This window comes from Anomaloglossus baeobatrachus, chromosome 1 (assembly GCF_048569485.1).
Source record: "Anomaloglossus baeobatrachus isolate aAnoBae1 chromosome 1, aAnoBae1.hap1, whole genome shotgun sequence".
NCBI classification, from domain to species: Eukaryota; Metazoa; Chordata; class Amphibia; order Anura; family Aromobatidae; genus Anomaloglossus; species Anomaloglossus baeobatrachus.
The window spans coordinates 534,210,508-534,234,015 of NC_134353.1; the positions used below are offsets into that span (position 1 = coordinate 534,210,508).

The window sequence follows — 23,508 nt, forward strand, 5'->3', positions numbered from 1 at the left end:
CATGCAAGGGTAGGGGAAATATGCAAGCATGGGGGAAACATAGCTGCAAGGATGGGGGAAACATGCAAGGATGGGGGAGAAACATGCCAGGATGGGGGAGAAACATGCCAGGATGGGGGAGAAACATGCCAGGATGGGGGAGAAACATGGCTGCAAGGATGGGGGCAAACATGCAAGGTTGGGGGAAACATGGCTGCCAGGATGGGGAGAAACATGCCAGGATGGGGGGAAACATGGCTGCAAGGATGGGGAAAAACATGCCAGGATGGGGAGAAACATGCCAGGATGGGGTACATTTAGCAGCAAGGGGAACATGCCAGGAAGGATGACATTTAACAGGATGGGGGATACATTTAACAGGATGGGGGAAAACATGCCAGGATGGGGGTACATGAACATGCCAGGATGGGGAACATTTAGCAGGAAGGGGAACATACCAGGAAAGGGGACATTTACCAGGATAAGGGAACATGCTTGGATGGGGTACATTTACCAGGATGGAGGAACATGCCAGAATGGGGTACATTTACCAAGATGGGGTCATTTAACAGCATGGGGGAACATGCCAGCGATGAAATACATTTACAATAATGGGGTACATTTACCAGGATGGAGGACATTTACCAGGAATGGGGTACATGCCGGGATGGAGGAACATTTACCAGGATGGGGAATATGCCGGGATGGGGTACATTTGCCAGGATGGGGCCATGATGGGGACAAATATACCAGAATGTAGGAAATATATATAAGGATGGGGGACATGTTTACCAGGAAGTGGCCAAGAAGGGGACATAACTACACAATGAAAGGGGAGGGGAGCAACTCGTACATCTTTATGGGATTTCAAGATGTTCAGACTTTGAAATGTAGATGTGGATTACAGAGTGAAATCTGATTGCATTCCATGCTAAAATCTGTCTGTCTAATATGCTGCAATTTTTTCCAGAAACATCAATCCAACTGCTGTGTCTGGAAAGGCCAGTAGGAGAAGCTCAGCTTCAATGTGTGGTAGGCATGCATGAGTGTGATGTCCCCTGCTGAAGAGAAGGCTGCAAAGGTAAGGTTAAATACAATTATTTACATAATAGGATTGGTTGGCACTTTGGAAAATAAATTGGGTTTAGGGCTACAGTTTGTGCACTTGGCCTGTGAAAGGTTCGCCATGACTGGTCTATGATGTTCCCTGAGTCAAATGAGGTATCTATGCAAAATTTTGTGATTGTAAATGCGACGATGTATATATATATTTACATTTGTTATTGATTTTATCAGTCCTTAGGGGACTGTATGCCACTCTGATCAGCAGAAATGCTGATCTATTGTGAATGGCAGCATTCTGCTGATACTCACAGGAAGCATTTCATGACTGTGACAGGGGTGATCATCTGAATCCACGTTATCATGGCAATCCATTGGCATCCTGTGATCGCGTTACGGAACCTCCGATGGCAGCAAAGAACAACGCGATTGCCGCTGGAGCGTGTTAGATCACGCTGTCAGACCTTGACGGCACAATCTAAGGGGAGATCCACCCAATCCTCTGCTGATCAGATCAGCAGACATGTGCGGGAAATAATGCAGGCACGCCACGCAAGCCTGCATTAAAGGGACAGATATGGCCAAGGATGCATCTATACATCCTCAGAAGTGAAGGGGTTAATACACAGTGGAAGTGACTGTCATTGGCACATAAAATGGGGGATCCTAAATAGAGAGACCCTCTTTCGTGATGTGCATATGCTCTAATAGGGCAAATGATCAGGAGTTAGCTTTGTGAAACAACTTCTTCCGTTTGAACCACATTTCTGTAAAAATACTCTCAGGTGTTCTGATGATTTTTGTTTATAGAGTAACCATTATTTAAATTTTTATTTCAGGAATCAATACTACACCTGAAAATAAGAAACTTTGTAATATATCTTAAAAAGGAAAAAGCTACTTCTTCATCCTCCTATACATTCAATGTGCATAGGCCCAGATTCATCAAGACTGGTGAATTTCTCGCTATTCTTCATGAGGGAGTGTGGTGGATTCAAACGCTACTGATTCATGAAGAAGTGCCTGCCACTTTAAGAATCTGCAGTATCTGATGGGTGAAGTGTGCAACAGGGCGCTAGTCCAAAAATCTCTCTCCAGTCAGGACATATGGAACAGAACAACTCATCTGGAATTAGACTAGCTGTGACATAACCCCTCATCCCACCCAAAAGTAATTAAATTTTGGAGCTGCGCCTAAAGTTTGAGATTTTTCAAAGCCTTTACAGCAGAATTCTGGTGTAAAAGCTTTGATGAATCAGGGTCATAGCCTTTCTACCACTGGGCGGTCCTGCTCCTACTCTGCAGTGATGTTCTACAATGTCACTGCATAGGAGCACAGCTACACACTATCAACATGCGGAAGCAAGGATCTGGCTGTGAAAGACAGCCGCATTCTCCGTAGAGAAAAAGAGAAGGCAGGGATGGTTTATTACAGTCTGTGCCTTCTCCATTGCTTAACAAGAGCTGTGTACACAGTAATAGGAAACGCTCACGGTGCTTCATCCTCCATACACAGTGGTCATGTGATTGCTGCGTACAATGAGCGAGCAGGAGCTGCTGGGTCGCAGTAGACTGAGGCAGCACTGCTATGTAGCTAGCGGGCTGCATTTACATTGTACTGTAACTGGGGCTGGTATACCAGTTACAGGGAAAATAAGGAGTACATAAACATATTTCAATATCCTTTTGAGGGGCACAATGTATAAAAGAAATGAAAAATAACTAAAATATATAATAATTAAAAACACAACAATAAGAAAAAATGCAACTGTCAATCAAAATCGCTGTTATTAGCCTTACCCCAGTAAGAAAACATGTCCAATATACAAAAATATTTGTTACAAAATGTATTTTAGTGGTCACTAAACAAATAAAATAAATGGCAAAAACACACAGTTATTTTGCTTATTTTTCCATCAATATCACCTGATATCAGGGAAAAAAGAAAAAAAGAAAATATCACCATGACATAAAAATGATGCTCTATTTGTCAAAAAAGATGCAAAAATTACTTGAACGTTTGAAGGAGAGAAAAAATACATGCAATGGTTTTTCTCCAGTCTCCCTATTGTCAGCCTATGACTGTTTATTGTTTGTGCCGTGTAGTTAAGTATGAGGCCATTTTTTGATGAAGCAACACAATAAATACTATGTAAAGTAAATGGTCCAGTGCTCTGTAGCCTATACAGTGTTATCTTTAGCAAACACTTTAAAATAATAATAATAATTAGAAAAAAAAACGTTGACAAATTAGAATTCATTGTGTGATATAAACTTTGCACAATCTCTCTTTCCATTGGTTAAAAGTATCGCGAAAAGCAAGATAAGGAGACAATGAGCTGGGAATAGTTAACGTAGCAAGGAGCTTAAAATTAAACTTCATAGAATATGAAAAGGTAAGAGATTATATACCTGAACCCATAATCTTTCGTTACACCATCTCCCTGCATAGTTTGCATCTAGTTGAAGGAAATTCACACTGCCCGTTTTAGGATCCTGGGAATAGAGACTTCTCCAAACTGATCCCTTTAAGCTACGTATGCAGCTTCTATATTTTTGTAATGGTTATGAGCTTGGGATATTAGAACTGGATATGAAAATGAAGCACGGGTCACGTACGCTTAAGAAATACAGACCTAAGAGTTAAACTTCTCATTTGTGCTGCTGCTCTTGAACGTGGACCTTAGCTTCCTTAAAGGGAACCCACAGCAGGATTTTCATATATAAAGTGAAGCCAGTGCTATACTGGCACTAGGATAATGAATATAAGCATACATTTTGTTCTGAGATTGGATTATTTCTTTCAGAAATATGTGCAAGTAAAGTTACAGCAATGCACTGTTATTTGATTGACAGATGCAACAAGAAGAGAATTTGTGAGTCAGGTCTTGCTATCTATTCCCACCCCTGTCTGTCTGCCTGCGCTGGAATTAACAGCTATGACAGCGACAAGGGGAGGAAGGCCGGCAGGCAGACAGGGGTGGGAATACATAGAAAGACCCAACCCACATATTCTCTTCCTGTTGCACCGGTCAATCAAATAGCAGTGCATTTCTGAAACTTTACTTGCACATATTTCTGAAAAAAACCCCTCCAATCTCAGAACAAAAGCTACGCTTACATTCAGCATCCTAGCTCCAGTATAGCACTGGCTTTACTTTATATATGAAAACTCTGATGGTTGGTTCCCATTAAGAACAAAGATCTTTTTGATCATTTACCCAGTTTAGTACTCAATTCAGACATTTACTTCCCCGAATTTACTAGTGTGTTAGTACCAGTTTTCAAATTAAGTGAAGTTTAACGCCACAAAAACGAGGAAAGCTACATCAGCAAAACATTCCAAAATGTACACTCTATAAAGAAAAGTGAATAATGAGTACAAGAGGTGTGAGGAGTCAATGATATGGTGCTTTAGTGTCAAGGACCCATCATAGTTAGCCTTGAAGAACGAAACACATATATGTAACACACTCACTACTTGTACACAGCGAGTAATCATGGGCTGCGTATGACAATGCAATTAAACGGAAACTGTCACAGGGTTTTTGCTGCCTAATCTGAGAGCAGAATGATGTAGGGGCAGAGTCCTTGATTGCAGCGATGTATCACTTACGGAGCTGCTTGCTGTAGTTTTTATTTTTTTTTAAAACATATTTTTATTGAATTTTAACAGAATTTCTTTTACAATCTGTTCTCTGCGTGCGACCAGATGCAACTTAAGATAACTAACTTATGCAATTGGTATGTGTCCAATGAGCAGTTCAAGTAGGTACCAAGAGGTCTGTCCAAACTGAGATATAAGTCTAGTCTTAAGCACTGTAGCCAAGTTAGGTATAAATAAAGACCATGTTTCAAAGAAACGCTTAGTCAACTTCTCCTTATTCGACAGTGCATCCAGCCAGTCCATTCTGAATATGAACATTAGTTTTGTTTGCATAAACGCTAGAGAGGGTGCTTCAGGATTTACCCAGAGATGTAGCATACTTTTCCAAGTGGCCGACTTGCTGAAGTTTTAATAAAATGACGGTTTTATCAGCAGGGATTATCACTAGAGGATTAGTTATTCTGCTTCCAGGTAGTCCAATCACTTACTATGTACACTGTGCACAGGCAGAAAACTGCCAATCAGGGGTCTGGGTGGGGTTATGCACAGCTCAGTATTCAGAGAGCTGGTAGCTCTGTCCCTACATTCTGTTGTTCTCAGATGGCACAGCAAAAACCTTGTGACAGAATCCTTTTACTTAGTAGATTTTGTTTAGGATTATATGAACTTGTGGGATATGCAGATTCCACAATGTATTGGATTGGATTTAGCGTAATGAAATTTTTGATACTTGGGAACATAAAAAATATTGAATTAAAAGGAAATAAGTAACTGCTTCCCACTGAAGAATGTTTAGAGAAGGTTATGGACTCACCAATACTCCTGACATGGTAGTTTGTCATTATTTTTGTTGTTGTGTCTTTTCTGTTATGGGTGTTACCAATTTCACTGTCATAGGGGTATGCTAATAGACTGTCAGCTTTGACTGGACAATGTCAGACACATCATGAACTGGTAACTCCCAGTTGTCAATGTATTCATAGATTTCTACCAGGAATAACACCGGAATAGCATATAAGAAGCTTTGGAATCATTTTACAAGGACTACGAGTATTTAATAAAATAAGCAAGTAAAGTGAGCAGAATTTAAAGGGGTTCTCCAGGCATTTGATATTGATGCCCAATATCAGCCCAGTGGGCATCCAACATCCCTATCCATCAGCTGCAATAGCGGCCATATGTAAACACTGAAAAGAGCTGCACTGCTTAGCTAAATTCACTATTTAGTGGGTGCTGACAGGTAGTCTACGTACACAAATTGAATGGAGCTGCACAGTATACGTGTATATACAGCTGCCATCAGAAGGCTAGCAGCCAATTGGTGGGGGTACCGGTTATGGGACCTCTACTGATTTGATATTGATGACCTAACCAAAAGTATACCATTTTCCACAATCTGTAGCGTTCTCAATTTTCGGGCTCTATGGCTCAGTGACTGCTTATTTTTTGCGTCTCGAGCTAACGTTTTTAACGGTATCATTTTTGCACAGATGGTACATTTTGATCGCCTGTTATCGCATCTTGCGCAAAATACACGGCGACCAAAAAACGTAATTTTGGAGTTTGGAATTTTTTTCCCACTACGCAGTTCACCCATCAGGTTAATTGATTTAATATTTTGATAGATCGGGCGTTTCTGAATGTGGTGATACCAAAGAGGTGTATATTTTTTTAACCATTTAATTTTCAATGAGGCGAATGGGGGGTGATTTGAACTTTTAGGTTTTTTAAAAAAAAAAATTAAAAAACTTTTTTTTTTATTTTACTAGTCCCCCTAGGGGACTATAAGGCTATGTGCCCATGCTGCGGAAAATGCGTGGATTTTTCGCGGAAAAGCCGCGGATTTCCCAAAAATCTGCAGCAGTGGCACTTCCCAGCCATTTCTATGGCTTTTTGGAAATGCTGTGCCCATGCTGCGGATTTTTCCGCGGCGGATTTACCGCGGATTTTGATCCGGAAAAATCTGCAACATGTCAATTATTGTTGCGGATTTTGATCCGGATTTTGGCTTCAGAATTGGGAAAAAAGAAAAAAAAAAATCCGCACCAAAATCCGCGGCAATTCCGCGGTAAATCCACGGCAAATCCGCACCTTTGAAAAGGTGCGGATTTTGCGGGAAAGGCGCGGATTTTCATGCAGAAAAATCCGCAGCAACATTCTACCGTGGACACATAGCCTAAGGATGAGCAGTCTGATTGCTCATTCATTTCTGTTGATCACAGCCACACAGCTGCGATCTGCAGAAAATCAGCTCTCCTATTACACAGGGCAATCTGCCGGGTGTAAGCGTAAGTAACTCATGCTTGCTACAGGAGTCATCACATGACCCTGTGCCACCATGGCAACCATTTGATCCATGTGACCATGTCATGTAACTTCCGATGGCGCCGGGTAAGTGAATGTACCACAGTGCGCTGTTTCATCTCGCTGTCACATTTTGACAGTGAGATGCAAGGGCTTAAGAGGTGTGAGTGGAGAGCTGATCCACTCGTGCTTGATAGCCGCACATGTCAGCTGTTGAAATAAGCCTACATGTGCAGGAATCGCTGCAGATTGCTTGCGGCAGCCAGCAGTGATTAACCTTACACGATCCATGATGTATGCAGTACATCATGTGATGTGAAGAGGTTAAACTTCATATTCAATTGCACACTACTATACTGAAAATGATAACCTATGAATTAAAAAAAAAAAAAAAATTGGAAAATGATACCATGTAATCTACTCACCTCAGTCTGACTACATCTAGCTCTTTCTGAGCCAGCTCAGTCTTCTTGACAGCGACTTGTGATGAAAGGCCATTTATTTTAGTATGCATTGCCTCCATCTGGTGACCAGCTTCTTTTAAATTCAACTCTAGCGCCTATATAAAAGCAAGAGGATGAAAAAAAAGAACAAGGGGACGATAAACTTATGGTACTTAGGAGAGTAAGTAACTTACAACCATTAACGCATAAAACACAGATGCGCCATCAGTGTGAATATATACGTTTCTACATTTCCTACATTAGGTATTTTTCATCCACCTTCCAGCGGTGCACCATAAGCCTTAAATCTATCATCTCTTTCCTTTCTTAACCAAAATAATCCGTCTGTGCCTAAACACTGTTGATGAATGGCGTCAGGGTAAAATTAAAAAAAAAAAAATCTTTTCGGATCCTTCATATTTGCATTCAGAACGTATGTATTCTTTAAGTTTTATGTGAGAATGAAGTCTGTTGTACTGTTTAATGATTAGACTTTAGAATGGCTATTTGATGTCAGTTTCCTGCTTTGCCGCATCAATTTTTAAAGAGCTGTGGGTTTTAAGTGTAGGAATTTAAATGAATCCAGGTCCCAACTGGCATGTTTGAATACATAAGTTGTTATCACAGCAAATAACACGAAGCATAAGTGCACGCCACAATGTAGTTTGAAAAACCATGCGGGGGAATCCAGCCGCTCTGCAGCATACCTTGATTTTGGCATCAATGCCAGAATTCTCTCCTTTCCACTGTGCCTCCTGCTTCCGTGCTTTCTCCAGGTCACCGAGCAGGTCAGCACATTTCTTGCTTAAATTCTCCTTTTCTACCTTCACATTTTTAAAAATGGCTGCCCTCTGCTCTTCTTCTTTTCGCGAGCTCTTCCAACTGTCCTGTTGAGCAAAGTCATTACGTCACAAAATACCAAACAATCCGGTAGCGGCTCCTCACTGAGCAGCCCGTAGCCATGGACTAGCTTTTAAGATTTGGCTTTTTCCTTTTTCTATTTTAGTCATGCAGGTGAAAGGGACTTATTGCTTTAACTACTTGACAGCTCTGATGAGCACACATATGCAAGGAATCCTTTAATTGATCAAGATGCCTTTGATGATGTCCCCAGCTATTTTTGAGACCCGCACAGACATTTCATTCCAGACCTCAGCTTTATCAATTAATAATACAAGTCCCATCAGAATGTAATTAAAAAGAAGCCACATATTCACACTACTTTCACCAGCTCCATATCCATCATTAAGTATTTATTTGAAAGTTATAAGCCTCAGATTTTCGACTTTAAAGCAGTGCTGCGCGTTGAGGAATAACTGCAAAGCAGAGCGAGGCCTCAGGCAATTCTTTTGCAGCATATGTCCCTTTCTGTGTCACACTTGATGACACAGCATGCGGCTCAGCGCTTCACAGCAAGACAACGGGAACATTTGTACAAGACAAGGCACCTTAAGCTCCTGACTTTTATCTTTTAATTTTTGTTGGAGGTCATCAAGTTCCTTTTTGAGTAAAGTATTTTCTTCATCGACAGCAATCTTTCTCTGCACAAGGTTGTTTATCTCCTGCTGCTGTCCGGATGCTCTCTAGAACAAAAAAGAAAGACAATGCAATGCAGACAAAGCCCCTGCAGTTTTTCAGCCATGGTTCCAATACATGTGTTTTCCTGAACCGCAGAAAATCCTTTTAGTATATAGAAATATTAGCAATCGCACAAACAGAAATCAACAATGGGAAGGAAAATAGCACATCTTTATGCAGGAGCATATGCAAGCACAGATATAGTGTGACTGCAGAGATGTCCTGAATTGTGCAACAATTTCTGACTATGCAATACAAGTTTTAACTAAAATCTCAGTTATAAGAAAATGTTAAAGTCCTGGACAACCCCTTCTCACTCCCATGTTTAGCCCAGTTAAAATAAAAAAGCTTATACTCACCTCCTGTGCCAGAATGGTTCCAGCAGTGCCGTCGCGGTTCCAGCAGTGCCGTCGTTCAAGTTCCAGGAGCTTATGTGAGCCCCGTGCCCAATCACCACTGACTTTTCTCTCCCCACATTCGACATATGAGTTAAAGGGAACCTGTCACCAGTTTTTTAGTGTATGAGTTTATACCGCTACTTTCCTTAGCACTATGCTGCATTCAAAAGAGTGCCCTGACCCCCCCCCTGCATATCCCCAAAAAAATCTTCTGAATAGCTTCCACGCTATATGTAAATGCAATCGGTTAGGTCTGATTGATGCCATTGTAGCGGCTCTTGTTCCGCCTCTCTGCTGGTAATCGCCGTCCCCCCAATGTGATTCAATTGGATGACAAATCTTGCATCATCCACATAGCCAGGCAAAACCTTGCACATGCGCAGGAAGATCGCAGTTCACAACTTGCTTTGTCCTTCTGTGGTCAGAGCCTGAAAGCAAACTGTGCATGCATCAGCAGCAGCTCACAGCAGGGAAAGCAAAGTGGGCCTTCGAGAACTGCAATTTCCTTGCGCAGGTGCAAGATTATGTTCGTCTATGTGGATGACACAGGACACATCGGGAAGACGACAATTAACAACAGAGAGGCAGGACAGGAGCCGCTACAATGACATCCATCAGACCGGACCGATCACATTTGCATACCGCGCGGGAGCTATTCAAAAGGTTTTTCGAGGGATATGCAGGGGGATAAGGGCATAATTTCCCACTTTTTAGAATGCATCATAGGTGCTAAGGATGGTTGTGGTATTGGCTCATACGCTAGAAAAAAAAACTTGTGACAGATTCCCTTTAATTAACAAAATGAAAAAGCCACGACTGCTGCTCACTTCTTGATTAAGTTGATTACTCCTGCATGCAAAGGTGGGGGGAGAAAAAAGCCAGAGGTGATTGGGTGCGGGGCTTGAGTGATGTTACAACTAGGGATGAGCGGACCTGTGGATGTTCGGGTGCCCCAGGATTGGCCAAACTGTAGTTAACAGTTTAGTTCGGTTCCCGGACTTGACCTTGGGGCCTGAACCCCATAAGTCAATGTCAATGGGACCAAATGCCATTTTTTTTTAATTTATTTATAAATAACTAATTTAAAAAAAAGACATGGGGGTACCCCCTCTTTTTGATAACCAGCTAAGGTAAAGCAATCAGCTGAGGGCTGGTATTATCATCCTGGTAAGGCCCATGGCTATTTGGTCCTTCCCAGCTTAAAAATAGCAGTCCGCAGCCACCCCAGAAGTGGCACATCCATTATATGTGTCAATTCTGATGCTTTGCTCGCCTCGTCCCGATTGCCCTTGTGCTTTGGCAATCGGGGTAATATTTTGGGAGTTGATGTCAGCTGTCAATTGACAGCTGGCATCATAAACAGGGGTTAGTAATGGAGACCTGTCTATCAGACACCCCATTACTAACCTGGTAAGTGTAAAGTAAAAAAAAAAATAAAAAAAAACAAGCAAACACACTGACCGCGAATGACCCAGAGAGCTTTGTTCTGAAAATGAGGATCAATAGAATTTGATGGACATCATGGCACATTACATCATTATATTATGTTGGAACTTCAAGGATCATTTTTAATTAATAAGTTGGTGAACGAGGAAATGTAGAGTATTTATTCAAATAAACAATTTTTTTCCTGTGAGTGTGTGCTTTTTACTTTACATTTATGGGGTTAGTAAAGGGGGTGCCTGATAGACGCCTTTTCAATACTAATCCCTTGGGCTTGATGGCAGCTGTCAATTCACAGCTGCCATTAACACCAAAAATATTATCCCAATTGCCACATTACCAGGGCAATCAGGAAGAGTTGGGCAAAGCGCCAGAATTGGAGCATCTTATTGATGCGCCACTTGTGGAACGGCTGCAGTTTCCTATTTTTACTCTGGAAAGGGCCAAATAACCTTGGGCCTTCTCAGCGTGGTAATACCAGTCCCCAGCTGTCTGCTTTACCTTGACTAGTTATCAAGAATAGGGGGACTCCATGCCATTTTTTTTAATTATTTATTTATAAATCATTTTAAAAAACAGCGTGTGGTCACGTCTATTTTTGATAACCAGCCAAGGTAAAACAGACAACTGAGGGCTGCAAACCGCAACTGTCTGATTTACTTGCCACGGTTATGAAAAAAGCATGGACCCCATGGGTTTTTTTTTTTTATTTATTAATTTTGTTCACAGCAGTGTCAAGGTATCTTCCCTAATCCAAAAAACTTGTTGACTGGCTGCGCTGCAGCCTTTCAACACGCTTTATACATCAGAACAGCATCCAAACACAGGCAAGGACTTCAGTGAGAAGTCCGTGTTTTGACTCAAGCAGCAGACATTAGGTGTCTGCTACAGACCACAAAATTTATAGATTGGGTTCACTCATCCCTAGCCATAACCTCAAGTGAGCTCCGGGAACGCGAGTGCTGGCACCGCTGGAACTGCGGCAGCACTGGAGGGGAGTATAAGCCTTTTTATTTTAAATTGGGGGAAGCGTGGAATGACAAGGGGTTGTCCTAGTATTGGACAACCCCTTTAACTAAATATGCTATGCTTTTTTATATGCATTACTATTTATTTAAGGTGGTGTTTCTATACATAGTATTTCCAGTCTGGGATGTATTCGTTGGGATTAAGTTTGATGAGATTTCTACGTAACACAACAGTTACATATTTACTTATATTTAGTTACATAAATGAGTATCCCCTAACAAATTTGTTACAACGCCTTCAGTTTTCTTTCAAAATCAACTTTCTCTATGAGGTACCATACTATAAAATACTCCCGCAAATGTGGACCGTTGAATGCAAATGAGATTTGTTATTTTGTACACCCAAAAAAGTAATTTTCCAAACAAATTCATTCAAGACCATATCGCAAAAATAAGTACACCCTAATGGAAGTTTTAGGAGCAAAGCAAAAGTTGAGACTACAAAATTCTAATAAACAAGATTTTAACCACAGGTAAGTCTAATTATTCATTAAACCGGTGTCCACCAGTCAGTTGGTAATAAAAGGGCATTACTTAAAAGGGATTGTCCAGCCGTGGGGAACAAGTTTGCAGTCAATATGTGACAGGACCACACCTCTGAGAGGACGATCAGCTTGAGTGATTGTTCTCCTCATTTTACCTCAGCTGCCGCCATGACACTTATTGGTCAATGACACCCATTTATGTACTGCCCTTTAGTTCCCTAACCAACAACACCTCAAGAGGCTAAGGAAGATACTACACCAGAACAACTTGTTCCAGGTGATTTATTGAAAGATATGAACAGTCAGTCTTTGTACTTGGATGACATGGGCCTACAGGAAATGGCGAACATTATTTTAATGATAAGTTGTGTTTTTGGCTCTGTAAGCTATGGTGGTAAAGACACTAGAAGTGATAGCTGCACTGTGAGCCTGGGAAAATTTCAAGGAGGGAATCAGGTGAGGTGGTTGAGGAATGTAGCTCAGTTAATTACCCAAACCAAGCCAACGGGTAGCCAAAACATGGATAACGATGATGATTCTATATTGGACAAGACCTGAGAACAAGACAAAAGTTCTGAGAAGGTAATGACGAGGGTCTTGACCTCACAGATACACAGGAAAGGCGATGCACCTCTAAAGGATAGTTTTAGGCAAAATCTGCTTGTTCTACATGTGCTGTGGGTGTAAGAGGCTCAACAATGCCTGAAAGCTGTGGTAGTGCTCATGGGGTTGGCTATTCCGATTTGGGTCTTGGGTGTGGAAATTATTTTCTAACTTGCTGGATGACCTCTATTGCAGTGTGCAGGCTGTGCTGTTGGAAAATAAGCCAAATACATCATGGCACACATCGACAGGAACTATGTCAATCTATCTGTAAATTAAATTGTATCACCAGCAACAAGGGGGGAAAGCAAACTGCCTGTCCATTGTTTGTCTTCTATACAGTTCTGCTGCCGCCAGGGCCTGTAGCCTACGCTCAGTCAGGCAGGTACTCCCTATCCATCATGTGATGTATACTCTATTACTGCTGCTGCTGTTGTTGTTGTTGCTGACCCTACAATGATAGACATCTCCTAGCATGCTCCATAATATTTTTAGACCATTAGATCATCACTTTTAGGCCCTGTGCGCACTTGCCGTTTTTTGCCGCGAATTTGCTGCATATTTCGCTGCAGAAAATGTTCATAACATTTGTGCAGTGATTCACCAGCAAATCCTATGGGAAAAAAAAAAATCCTGTGCGCACTAAGCGGAATTTGACAGCTGCATGTTTTGCTGCGGGATTCCCGCAGCAAAAACAATTGCATGTCACCACTTTTCCGCACGTCGCTGCGGGATTTCACTCCATTGACTGCAATGTAATCGTGAAATCCCGCAGGGAATAACGCAGGCAGCAAATTCTGTGCTGTTCATTGCGTTTTCCTGCGTTATTCCCTCCGGTAATTCGCGGTTTACCTGCAGTAATGTACATCGCTGCTTGCGGTTTGCAGGGAAGTGATGTCATTATGACAGGAAGAGGAAGCGGAGCAGAGTAAACACACACAGACATCACAGACACACACAGACATCACAGACATACAGTTAGGTCCAGAAATATTTGGACAGTAACACAAGTTTTGTTATTTTAGCTGTTTACAAAAACATGTTCAGAAATACAATTATATATATAATATGGGCTGAAAGTGCACACTCCCAGCTGCAATATGAGAGTTTTCACATCCAAATCGGAGAAAGGGTTTAGGAATCATAGCTCTGTAATGCATAGCCTCCTCTTTTTCAAGGGACCAAAAGTAATTGGACAAGGGACTCTAAGGGCTGCAATTAACTCTGAAGGCGTCTCCCTCGTTAACCTGTAATCAATGAAGTAGTTAAAAGGTCTGGGGTTGATTACAGGTGTGTGGTTTTGCATTTGGAAGCTGTTGCTGTGACCAGACAACATGCGGTCTAAGGAACTCTCAATTGAGGTGAAGCAGAACATCCTGAGGCTGAAAAAAAAGAAAAAATCCATCAGAGAGATAGCAGACATGCTTGGAGTAGCAAAATCAACAGTCGGGTACATTCTGAGAAAAAAGGAATTGACTGGTGAGCTTGGGAACTCAAAAAGGCCTGGGCGTCCACGGATGACAACAGTGGTGGATGATCGCTGCATACTTTCTTTGGTGAAGAAGAACCCGTTCACAACATCAACTGAAGTCCAGAACACTCTCAGTGAAGTAGATGTATCTGTCTCTAAGTCAACAGTAAAGAGAAGACTCCATGAAAGTAAATACAAAGGGTTCACATCTAGATGCAAACCATTCATCAATTCCAAAAATAGACAGGCCAGAATTAAATTTGCTGAAAAACACCTCATGAAGCCAGCTCAGTTCTGGAAAAGTATTCTATGGACAGATGAGACAAAGATCAACCTGTACCAGAATGATGGGAAGAAAAAAGTTTGGAGAAGAAAAGGAACGGCACATGATCCAAGGCACACCACATCCTCTGTAAAACATGGTGGAGGCAACGTGATGGCATGGGCATGCATGGCTTTCAATGGCACTGGGTCACTTGTGTTTATTGATGACATAACAGCAGACAAGAGTAGCCGGATGAATTCTGAAGTGTACCGGGATATACTTTCAGCCCAGATTCAGCCAAATGCCGCAAAGTTGATCGGACGGCGCTTCATAGTACAGATGGACAATGACCCAAAGCATACAGCCAAAGCTACCCAGGAGTTCATGAGTGCAAAAAAGTGGAACATTCTGCAATGGCCAAGTCAATCACCAGATCTTAACCCAATTGAGCATGCATTTCACTTGCTCAAATCCAGACTTAAGACGGAAAGACCCACAAACAAGCAAGACCTGAAGGCTGTGGCCTGTAAAGGCCTGGCAAAGCATTAAGAAGGAGGAAACCCAGCGTTTGTTGATGTCCATGGGTTCCAGACTTAAGGCAGTGATTGCCTCCAAAGGATTCGCAACAAAATATTGAAAATAAAAATATTTTGTTTGGGTTTGGTTTATTTGTCCAATTACTTTTGACCTCCTAAAATGTGGAGTGTTTGTAAAGAAATGTGTACAATTCCTACAATTTCTATCAGATATTTTTGTTCAAACCTTCAAATTAAACGTTACAATCTGCACTTGAATTCTGTTGTAGAGGTTTCATTTCAAATCCAATGTGGTGGCATGCAGAGCCCAACTCGCAAAAATTGTGTCACTGTCCAAATATTTCTGGACCTAACTGTAGAACACTGACACAGACATATAGAATACACATAGAAAGCAAACGGAAATATAGAAAAAAAAAACACGTGGGCTCCGCCGTATTTTTACCTTCCAGCCGAGGTAAGCACACAGCGGCGGCCCAGTATTCTCAGGCTAGGGAGGGGGAGGGGCAGGGTTAATGTCCCCCGCCTCCCTCCCCCCTCCCGCAGCCGAGAATATCAGCCGCAGCTGCCCCGGGACTGTCGCATGCATTATGCGACAGTACCGGAGTGTCCCCGGCTCTTCTTGTTGCCGTGATGCAGTGGCAATCAAGGTAATGTAAGGAGTTAATGGCGGCGGATCGCCGCCACTAAGTCCAGGCTTGATCATGGCAGCGTCTATGTGACAGCTGACATGATCAACCCGTAAGTAAAGTGAAAAAACACACACACCGAAAAATCCTTTATTTTAAATAAAACACAAAAAAGCTCCTGGTTCACCCGTTTATTAACCCCCCCCCAAAACACACCACTCCGGCGTAATCCACGTCCTCCGATGCTTGCATCCAGCCGCGACTGACACAGACACAGCGCTGAATGCAGCCTCGCAGCGAGACAGCAGAGGTAACCACAGGGCATTTCCCACGGCCGGTAATGTGAACTCACATTACCGCTCGGGAGAAATGCAGCATGTGCTCACAGGGACTATCTATCTATATATTCTTCTATTTCTCTATCTATCTATCTCAGAATGAAATTACTTTTTTTTTTCTTTTTTTTTTTCAATGTGCTTTATTGCATTGAATGCAATAAAGCACATGTACGAACCCGCACAAGGCAAAACCGCGGCAATACCGCGAACAATATCGCGGTAAAACCGCGGCAAACCGCATGCAGTTTTCGGGTGCGGTTTGCCGCAGTTTTTTACCGCGGGTGCGGAAATCTTTCAATGCCTGCGGAATTTTCTTAAGAAAATTCCATTTTCCAGTGCGCACAAAGCCTTAAACAGCCAACCTATTTGTACTCAGTAAGTGAAGGGATAATTATTGGATGACTTACTTCTTCATTTAACAAGACCAAAGCCCTTGATACTCCCCAAGAAGGATGTTTGAACCGACTGTGTGAAAAAGACACCGCTTCTTCCCTTCTGCACCATCTGTGTATAAACACCAGAAAGGTAGGCCTCTAAAAAGGGATTAGTTTTAACAAATTTACCGTAAATAACCGAAAAAGTTTGATTCTGAAGTGTGTATACAGGCAGTTACTACCAGTTACCATCCGTTTAACACTAGCCAGATTGAGGTCCTTGGTAATTAAAGGGGTGGTTCACCCATTTTTTTTATTTTCTGTATGAGCTCTAGTTACCTTTCTAGGCGTCTTCTCCATTGGCTTCTGTTTCCAGTTCTGGCACTGAGCGGCGCTATCCTGCACGCTCAGTGCCAGTCACATGACCCCCTGGAGCTGTGGCCGCCGGCATCCTCTGACGTCCCAGCATTTCCGGGCTCTCAAACTAGACGGGTACGTCACAGGATGCCGGCGCCACTCAGATTGAGTGACAGGGCTGTGGGCGGTGACTACCGCACGTCACAGCCCAGCATCGAGGGGAGGAGCCGGAGCACGTCACTGACTGTGGAGCCGGCGTCCTGCAGAGAGGCTGAGACACGGGGCGCCAGTATGCAGTACAGGGGGGGGTCTTTAGCTGAATCCCCCCCTGCACGTAAGTATGTGCTCACACTGTCCACCCGCCCGCTCTGCTGCGATATCAGGAGAGCGGCCGGTGTCGGGCAGTGTGATCATCTGCTCCTCCCAGCAGCAAGACACTGACAGGCATGTCATCGCTGTGCTCTGCCATCTATCCTGCTGCATGGGACCAACTGTCTGCACTCTGTCACCTGCACCACAAGTCACAGAGTGGAGACAGTTGGTGACAGAACACCTCTTCCCCCCCCCTGTTCTTTCCCCACTCTCTTCTCTCCCCCCACTCTTCTCCCCCTCCCCTCTTCCCCCTCTTCTCTGCCCCCCTCTTATCCCTCTCTCCCCTCTTATCCCTCTCTCCCCTCCCCTCTCTTTTCCCTCGCTCTCTTCCCCCCTCGCTCTCTTTTCCTCCCCCCTGTGCTCTCTTTTCCTCCCCCCTGCGCTCTCTTTTCCTCCCCCCTGCGCTCTTTTTTCCTCCCCCCTGCGCTCTCTTTTCCTCCCCCCTGCACTCTCTTTCCCCCCCCCGCTCGCTCTCTTTCCCCCCCCGCGCTCTCTTTTCCTCCCCCCTGCGCTCTCTTTTCCTCCCCCCTGCGCTCTCTTTTCTTCCCCCCTGCGCTCTCTTTTCCTCCCGCGCTCTCTTTTTTTCCTCCCGCGCTCTCTTTTTTTCCTCCCGCGCTCTCTTTTTTTCCTCCCCCTCGCTCTCTTTTCCTCCCCCCTCGCTCTCTTTTCCTCCCCCCTCGCTCTTTTCCCCCCCTCGCTCTCTTTTCCCCCCCTCGCTCTCTTTCCCCCCCCTTGCTCTCTTTTCCTCCCCCCTCGCTCTCTTTTCCTCCCCCCTGCGCTCTCTTTTCCTCCCCCCTGCACTCTCTTTTTTTCCTCCCGCGCTCTCTTTTTTTCCTCCCCCCTCGCTCTCTTTTTTTCCTCCCCCCTCGCTCTCTTTCCCCCCCCTCGCTCTCTTTTCCTCCCCCCTCGCTCTCTTTTCCTCCCCCCTCGCTCTCTTTTCCTCCCCCCTCGCTCTCTTTTCCTCCCCCCTGCGCTCTCTTTTCCTCCCCCCTGCGCTCTCTTTTCCTCCCCCCTGCACTCTCTTTTCCTCCCCCCTCGCTCTCTTTTCCTCCCCCCTCGCTCTCTTTTCCTCCCCCCTCGCTCTCTTTTCCTCCCCCCTCGCTCTCTTTTCCTCCCCCTCGCTCTCTTTTCCTCCCCCCTCGCTCTCTTCTTCCCCCCGCTCGCTCTCTTTTCCCCCCCGCTCGCTCTCTTTCCCCCCCCCCGCTCGCTTTCTTTTCCTCCCCCCCCTCGCTCGCTCTCTTTTCCCTCGCTCTCTCCTGGCATGGTCAGTACAGAAATCTCTCCATCGTGGAGGGGTGAGAGGGAGTAATAAACATGGAGTCCCTACTGTGTCTGTGTATTTATTTCTAATAAAGTATTTTTCTCTGTGTGGTCTTTTTTTTAACCCTTTATTGGAGATTCTTAATGGCCAGGTCAACCTTGGCCTGACATTTAGAATCTCGGGCTTTATACCAGCAGGTAAAACATAGCTGGTATTAACCCCTTATTACCCAGCGTGCCACCTGCCACCAGGGCCACTGGAAGAGTTGGATACAGCGCCAGAAGATGGCGCTTCTATAAAAGCGCCATTTTCTGGGGCGGCTGTGGACTGCAATTCGCAGCGGGGGGCCCAGAAAGTTTGGGCACCCTTCACTGCGGATTCCAATCCCCAGCTGCCTAGTTGTACCTGGCTGGACTCAAAAATTCAGCGAAGCCCATGTCATTTTTTTTTTTTAATTATTTCATGAAATTCATGAAATAAAAAAAAAAAGGGCTTCTCTATATTTTTGGTTCCCAGCCGGGTACAACTAGGCAGCTGGGGGTTGGGGGCAGCCCGTAGCTGCCTGCTGTACCTGGCTAGCATACAAAAATATGGCGAAGCCCACGTCATTTTCTTAAAAACGTTTTCAGGGAAAAACCTTTATAAAAAAAAAAAAATGCTTCCCTGCATTTCTATTGCCAGTGAAAGTAACACCAAGCAGCGGGGGCTAGCAGCCAGTAGCTGCTTTGGTTACCCTTAGCAACAGAAAATGCAGCGGGAGCCCACAAACAATGTGATTTTTTTTTTTTTATTATTTTTAATTAATTTTTTAAAAAAAAAAACGGCATGGGCTTCGCCCATCGAGCACCAGAGCATTTTACTGCTCAATTCATCCCAAGTAATCAGATGACTCCAGTGTCGGCCGATTACTTGTTCTGTGTCCACCTGCATCCATCGCAGCGTGTACGGGCTGTGAGGTCAGCGGAGTGGAGACAGTGACATGCTCTGCTCTGACACATAGTGTGCTGCATGTCACTATCTTTCTCCACTCTGGCACTTGTAGTGCAGGTGAACGGATGCTACATGTCACTAACTGTCTCCATTATGGGACTTGTTGTGCAGGTGAGAGTGTATACAGTTGGTACTATGCAGCAGAAATCACAGAGTGGGGCAGTTAGTGACATGTATCATCCGGTCACCTGCACAACAAGTCCCAGAGTGGATACAGTGACATGCAGCACACTATGTGTCAGAGCAGAGCATGTCACCAACTTGCTCTGCTCTGTCACCTGCGGTGCTGCATGTCACGTTTTTGCCGCGATTTGGTGCCTTTTTTGCTGCGTTTTTGCTCACTGCGTTTTTAATCAGTGCACAATGCCATTAAAGATTGTTGATGAAAAAAATAAAAAAGGTCTGATGTCATTTCCTTATTCAAAATGTTCATTGTATGCAGGAGAGCAGACCGCAGCTGCAGAACTACAAGGCTCAGCATCCTCCATTCACTAGTGTATGCAGGAGAGCAGACAGCAGCTGCAGAACTACAAGGCTCAGCATCCTCCATCCAGGACTGTATGCAGTTTTTTACCCAAAAAGAAAAAAAAAATGACGTGGGCTTCGCCATATTTTTGTATGCTAGCCGGGTACAGCAGGCAGGTACGGGCTGCCCCCAACCCCCAGCTGCCTAGTTGTACCCGGCTGGGAACCAAAAATATAGAGAAGCCCTTTTTTTTTTTAATTATTTCATGAATTTCATGAAATAATTTAAAAAAAAAATGACGTGAGCTTCGCCTAATTTTGGTGTCCAGCCGGGTACAACTAGGCAGCTGGGGATTGGAATCCACAGTGAAGGGTGCCCATGCTTTCTGGGCACCCCCACTGCGAATTGCAGTCCGCAGCCACCCCAGAAAATGGCGCTTTCATAGAAGCGCCATCTTCTGGCGCTGTATCCAACTCTTCCAGCTGCCCTGATGCCGGGTGGCTAGCCGGGTAATAATGGAGTTAGGGCTAGCTGTATATTATCAGCTAGCCCTAAGCCCGAAATTCATGGTGTCACGCCAATATTAGACATGGCCACCATGAATTTCTAGTAATGATAAGAAAAAAAAAAAAACCACAACACACAGAAAAATATTTTTATTAGAAATAAAACACAACACAATTAGTGACTCCATCTTTATTGAAATAAACCCCCCTCCGCAGTAATCCTGGGTTAGGGTCCCGCGCCGTCCAATCCGGATCCAATATCATCTGATCGGTTTGCTGGAAGGCAAAGCGATCAGATGATGTGTCAGGTTAAAGGATGTGAATCACATGACACAGCAGCTGATTGTATAAAAGCCGATTATACAATCAGCTGATGCATCAGTGCAAAAAAAAATAAAAAATAAATAAATACTCACGTCTGTGCCGATGACCGGCAGCTCCTGGAGCGATCGGATGAGAGTCTGATCCTGTCCCATCACTGCAGGAGCTGCCGGTAATCAGCTGATGAAGTCCCCTGACGGCAGGATCAGCTGATAGCCGGCCGGGCACGAAAAAGCCGGCGAGACTACGATCAGCTGATGCGTCAGGTGACTGCATCAGGTGATCCACGGCCAGGTCCTGCAAGTTTCGTGCATGCACCGGGGAGACTGCACACAGCCGAAGCGGCGGTACCGAGACAGGGGCTGGAAGCAGGCATGGCACCGGGACCCTGCAGACAGGTGAGTATGACATACACACACACACACATACACACTCACACATACACACACTGTATATACACACACTGTATATACACACACACACTGTATATACACACACACACTGTATATACACACACACTGTATATACGCGCACACACACTTTCTTCCCCTGGCTGTGCAGAGCTGCTGTATCTGTGATTTCTCTGAGTGCACATCCACTGGGAAGAGGCAGGGAGGAGGGTTTGGGTGGGAGCAGAGTGGGTGTATTAGACACGATGGGTGTGTTAGATAAGCCAGACACCGCCCTAAAGCCACAAAGAATTCTGGGACTTGTAGGAACTGAACACAGGAAGTCAGAGGAGAGATTAACCCCATCAGAGCTGGAGCCAGCAATGACCGTGTGCTGCTAGTGCACAATGAAAGGTAATTTTGCTGAAAAAACATAATAGATGTGTTGAGGGGCACATATTAGCAAGATTTATCAGAAAAAAAAAAATCAGTTTTGGTAACTGGACAACTTCTTTAAGAACACTCTGTTTGCATTAAAGAGTTCAATATAGTCTTAGATGACCACTAAAAACACACATATTTTGGGCAATTCAAGGCTTTGCAGTATTAAGAGTGAATTTATAAAAATTGGACAATTCGGTAAAGCTGGCAAATATGAATTTCCAACAATATGCCCATCTGTACTATATATAAGCTATTAGCTCTAGTACCTGGCGTTGCCCGGGATAGTAACTAAGTGCCTCTCTCTCTCTCTCTCTCTCTCTCTCCCACTCTCACCCTCCCCCCTCTCTCTCTATTTGTCTATCTCTCTGTCTCTGTCTCCCTTTCTGCCTCTGTCTGTCTCTCTTTCTGTCTGCCTCTGTATCTCTCTCTCTCTGTTTCTGTCTGTCTCTCTCTGTGGCTCTCTCTCTGTCTGCATCTCTCACTCTGTCTACGCTTCTCTCTGCTCTGTCTGTGTCTCTCTGTCTCTCCATTATCTCTTCCTGTTTCTCTGTCTTTCTCTCTCTTTCTCTATCCGTCACTCTACCAACATCATATTACCTCACATAAGCTTCTTATACTGAGAATGTCCTTCGTTGCCTATAGCAACCAATCAGAGCTCCATTGACTTTAATGTAAGCAGGCTTTCTGGTGAATAACTCTAAAGCGCAGGGTTAAATTTTCCTCTCAAAATATAGTCTATGACGTTCCCTTAGTCAAATGGGATGTGTGGGCAAAATTTTGTGATTGTAAATGTGACGGTGCGGATTCCTTTAGCGGACCTCTTTCCCTGTCTCGTTTCTTGTTTGTCTCTTTCCCTGTCTGCCTGTCTCTTTCCCTGTCTGTCTCTGTCTGTCTGTTTCTCTGTCTGTCTCTTCGACTGTCTCTCTGTCTTTTTCTGTCTCTCTCTATCCGTCTCCCGACATCTTATTACCTCACACATAAGCTTCTTATAGGAACAATTTATTTTGTTCCTATAGCAACCAATCACAGCTCCTATTATTAACCTAATAGCTCACAGCTCCATTCACTTTAATGGAGGCAGGTTTTTGGACAGTAACTGTAAAGCGCAGGGTTAAATTCTCCCATCAAAACATAGTCTATGACGTTCCCTGAGTCACATGGGGCATCTGTGCAAAATTTCGTGATTGTAAATGCGACGGTGCGGATTCCTTTAGCGGATATACACATACACACACTCAGCTTTACATATGAGATTTAATGTTTGTGACTAATAAAGACTTAAGGCCACTTTACACACACAGATAAATCTTTGGCAGATCTGTGGTTGCAGTGAAATCATGGACATATTGTTCCATTTGTACACAGCTACAAACCTGGCACTGATTGTCCACAATTTCACTACAACCGCAGATCTGCCGCAGATTTATCTGTGTGTGTAAAGTGGCCTTTAGATCACTTGAAAACTATGATACCTTTTATATTAAATGATAAACTAAGAATAAAATAATAAATGTTAACTGCAGGACCATCCATATTTTTATATTGTAACTACACGTACACATAAGTTCCAGGTCATAGTAAGACAGGATTATTATTATTTTTACCCCATTAATATACAGCATGTTTTAACTTCCATTTTGGCATCAAATTTACCTGCAATCAGTCCTCTCAATTATGACAACCCCCACCCCTCTCATTTAGGAAAAACACTCCACAGCCGGCTCTAACATAGTTTGAACAGATGCTCAATCCATAGTGATGAAAACATACAGGCGCATAAGTCATGTCGCTCATGTTATGCAGCCAGTGATGAGGAAGGTCCAATCGTATTCACTTGAGAATATGATCGTCTGACTAAT

At 43.8% G+C, this 23,508-nt stretch overlaps 1 protein-coding gene across 2 annotated transcripts in view; it reads right to left on the reverse strand.

Annotated features, from left to right (window-relative positions):
• The window catches only part of CNTLN (centlein), a 506,300-nt gene that overhangs the window by 345,854 nt on the left and 136,938 nt on the right, over nt 1-23,508 (reverse strand). For both annotated transcript variants that reach the window (XM_075316500.1, XM_075316495.1), the window contains exons 5-7: nt 8,844-8,978; nt 8,103-8,282; nt 7,378-7,511 (exon numbers count right to left, since the gene is read on the reverse strand). In XM_075316500.1, the coding sequence (XP_075172615.1) occupies nt 7,378-7,511; nt 8,103-8,282; nt 8,844-8,978 (449 nt within the window). The remainder of the gene's footprint in view (nt 1-7,377; nt 7,512-8,102; nt 8,283-8,843; nt 8,979-23,508) is intronic.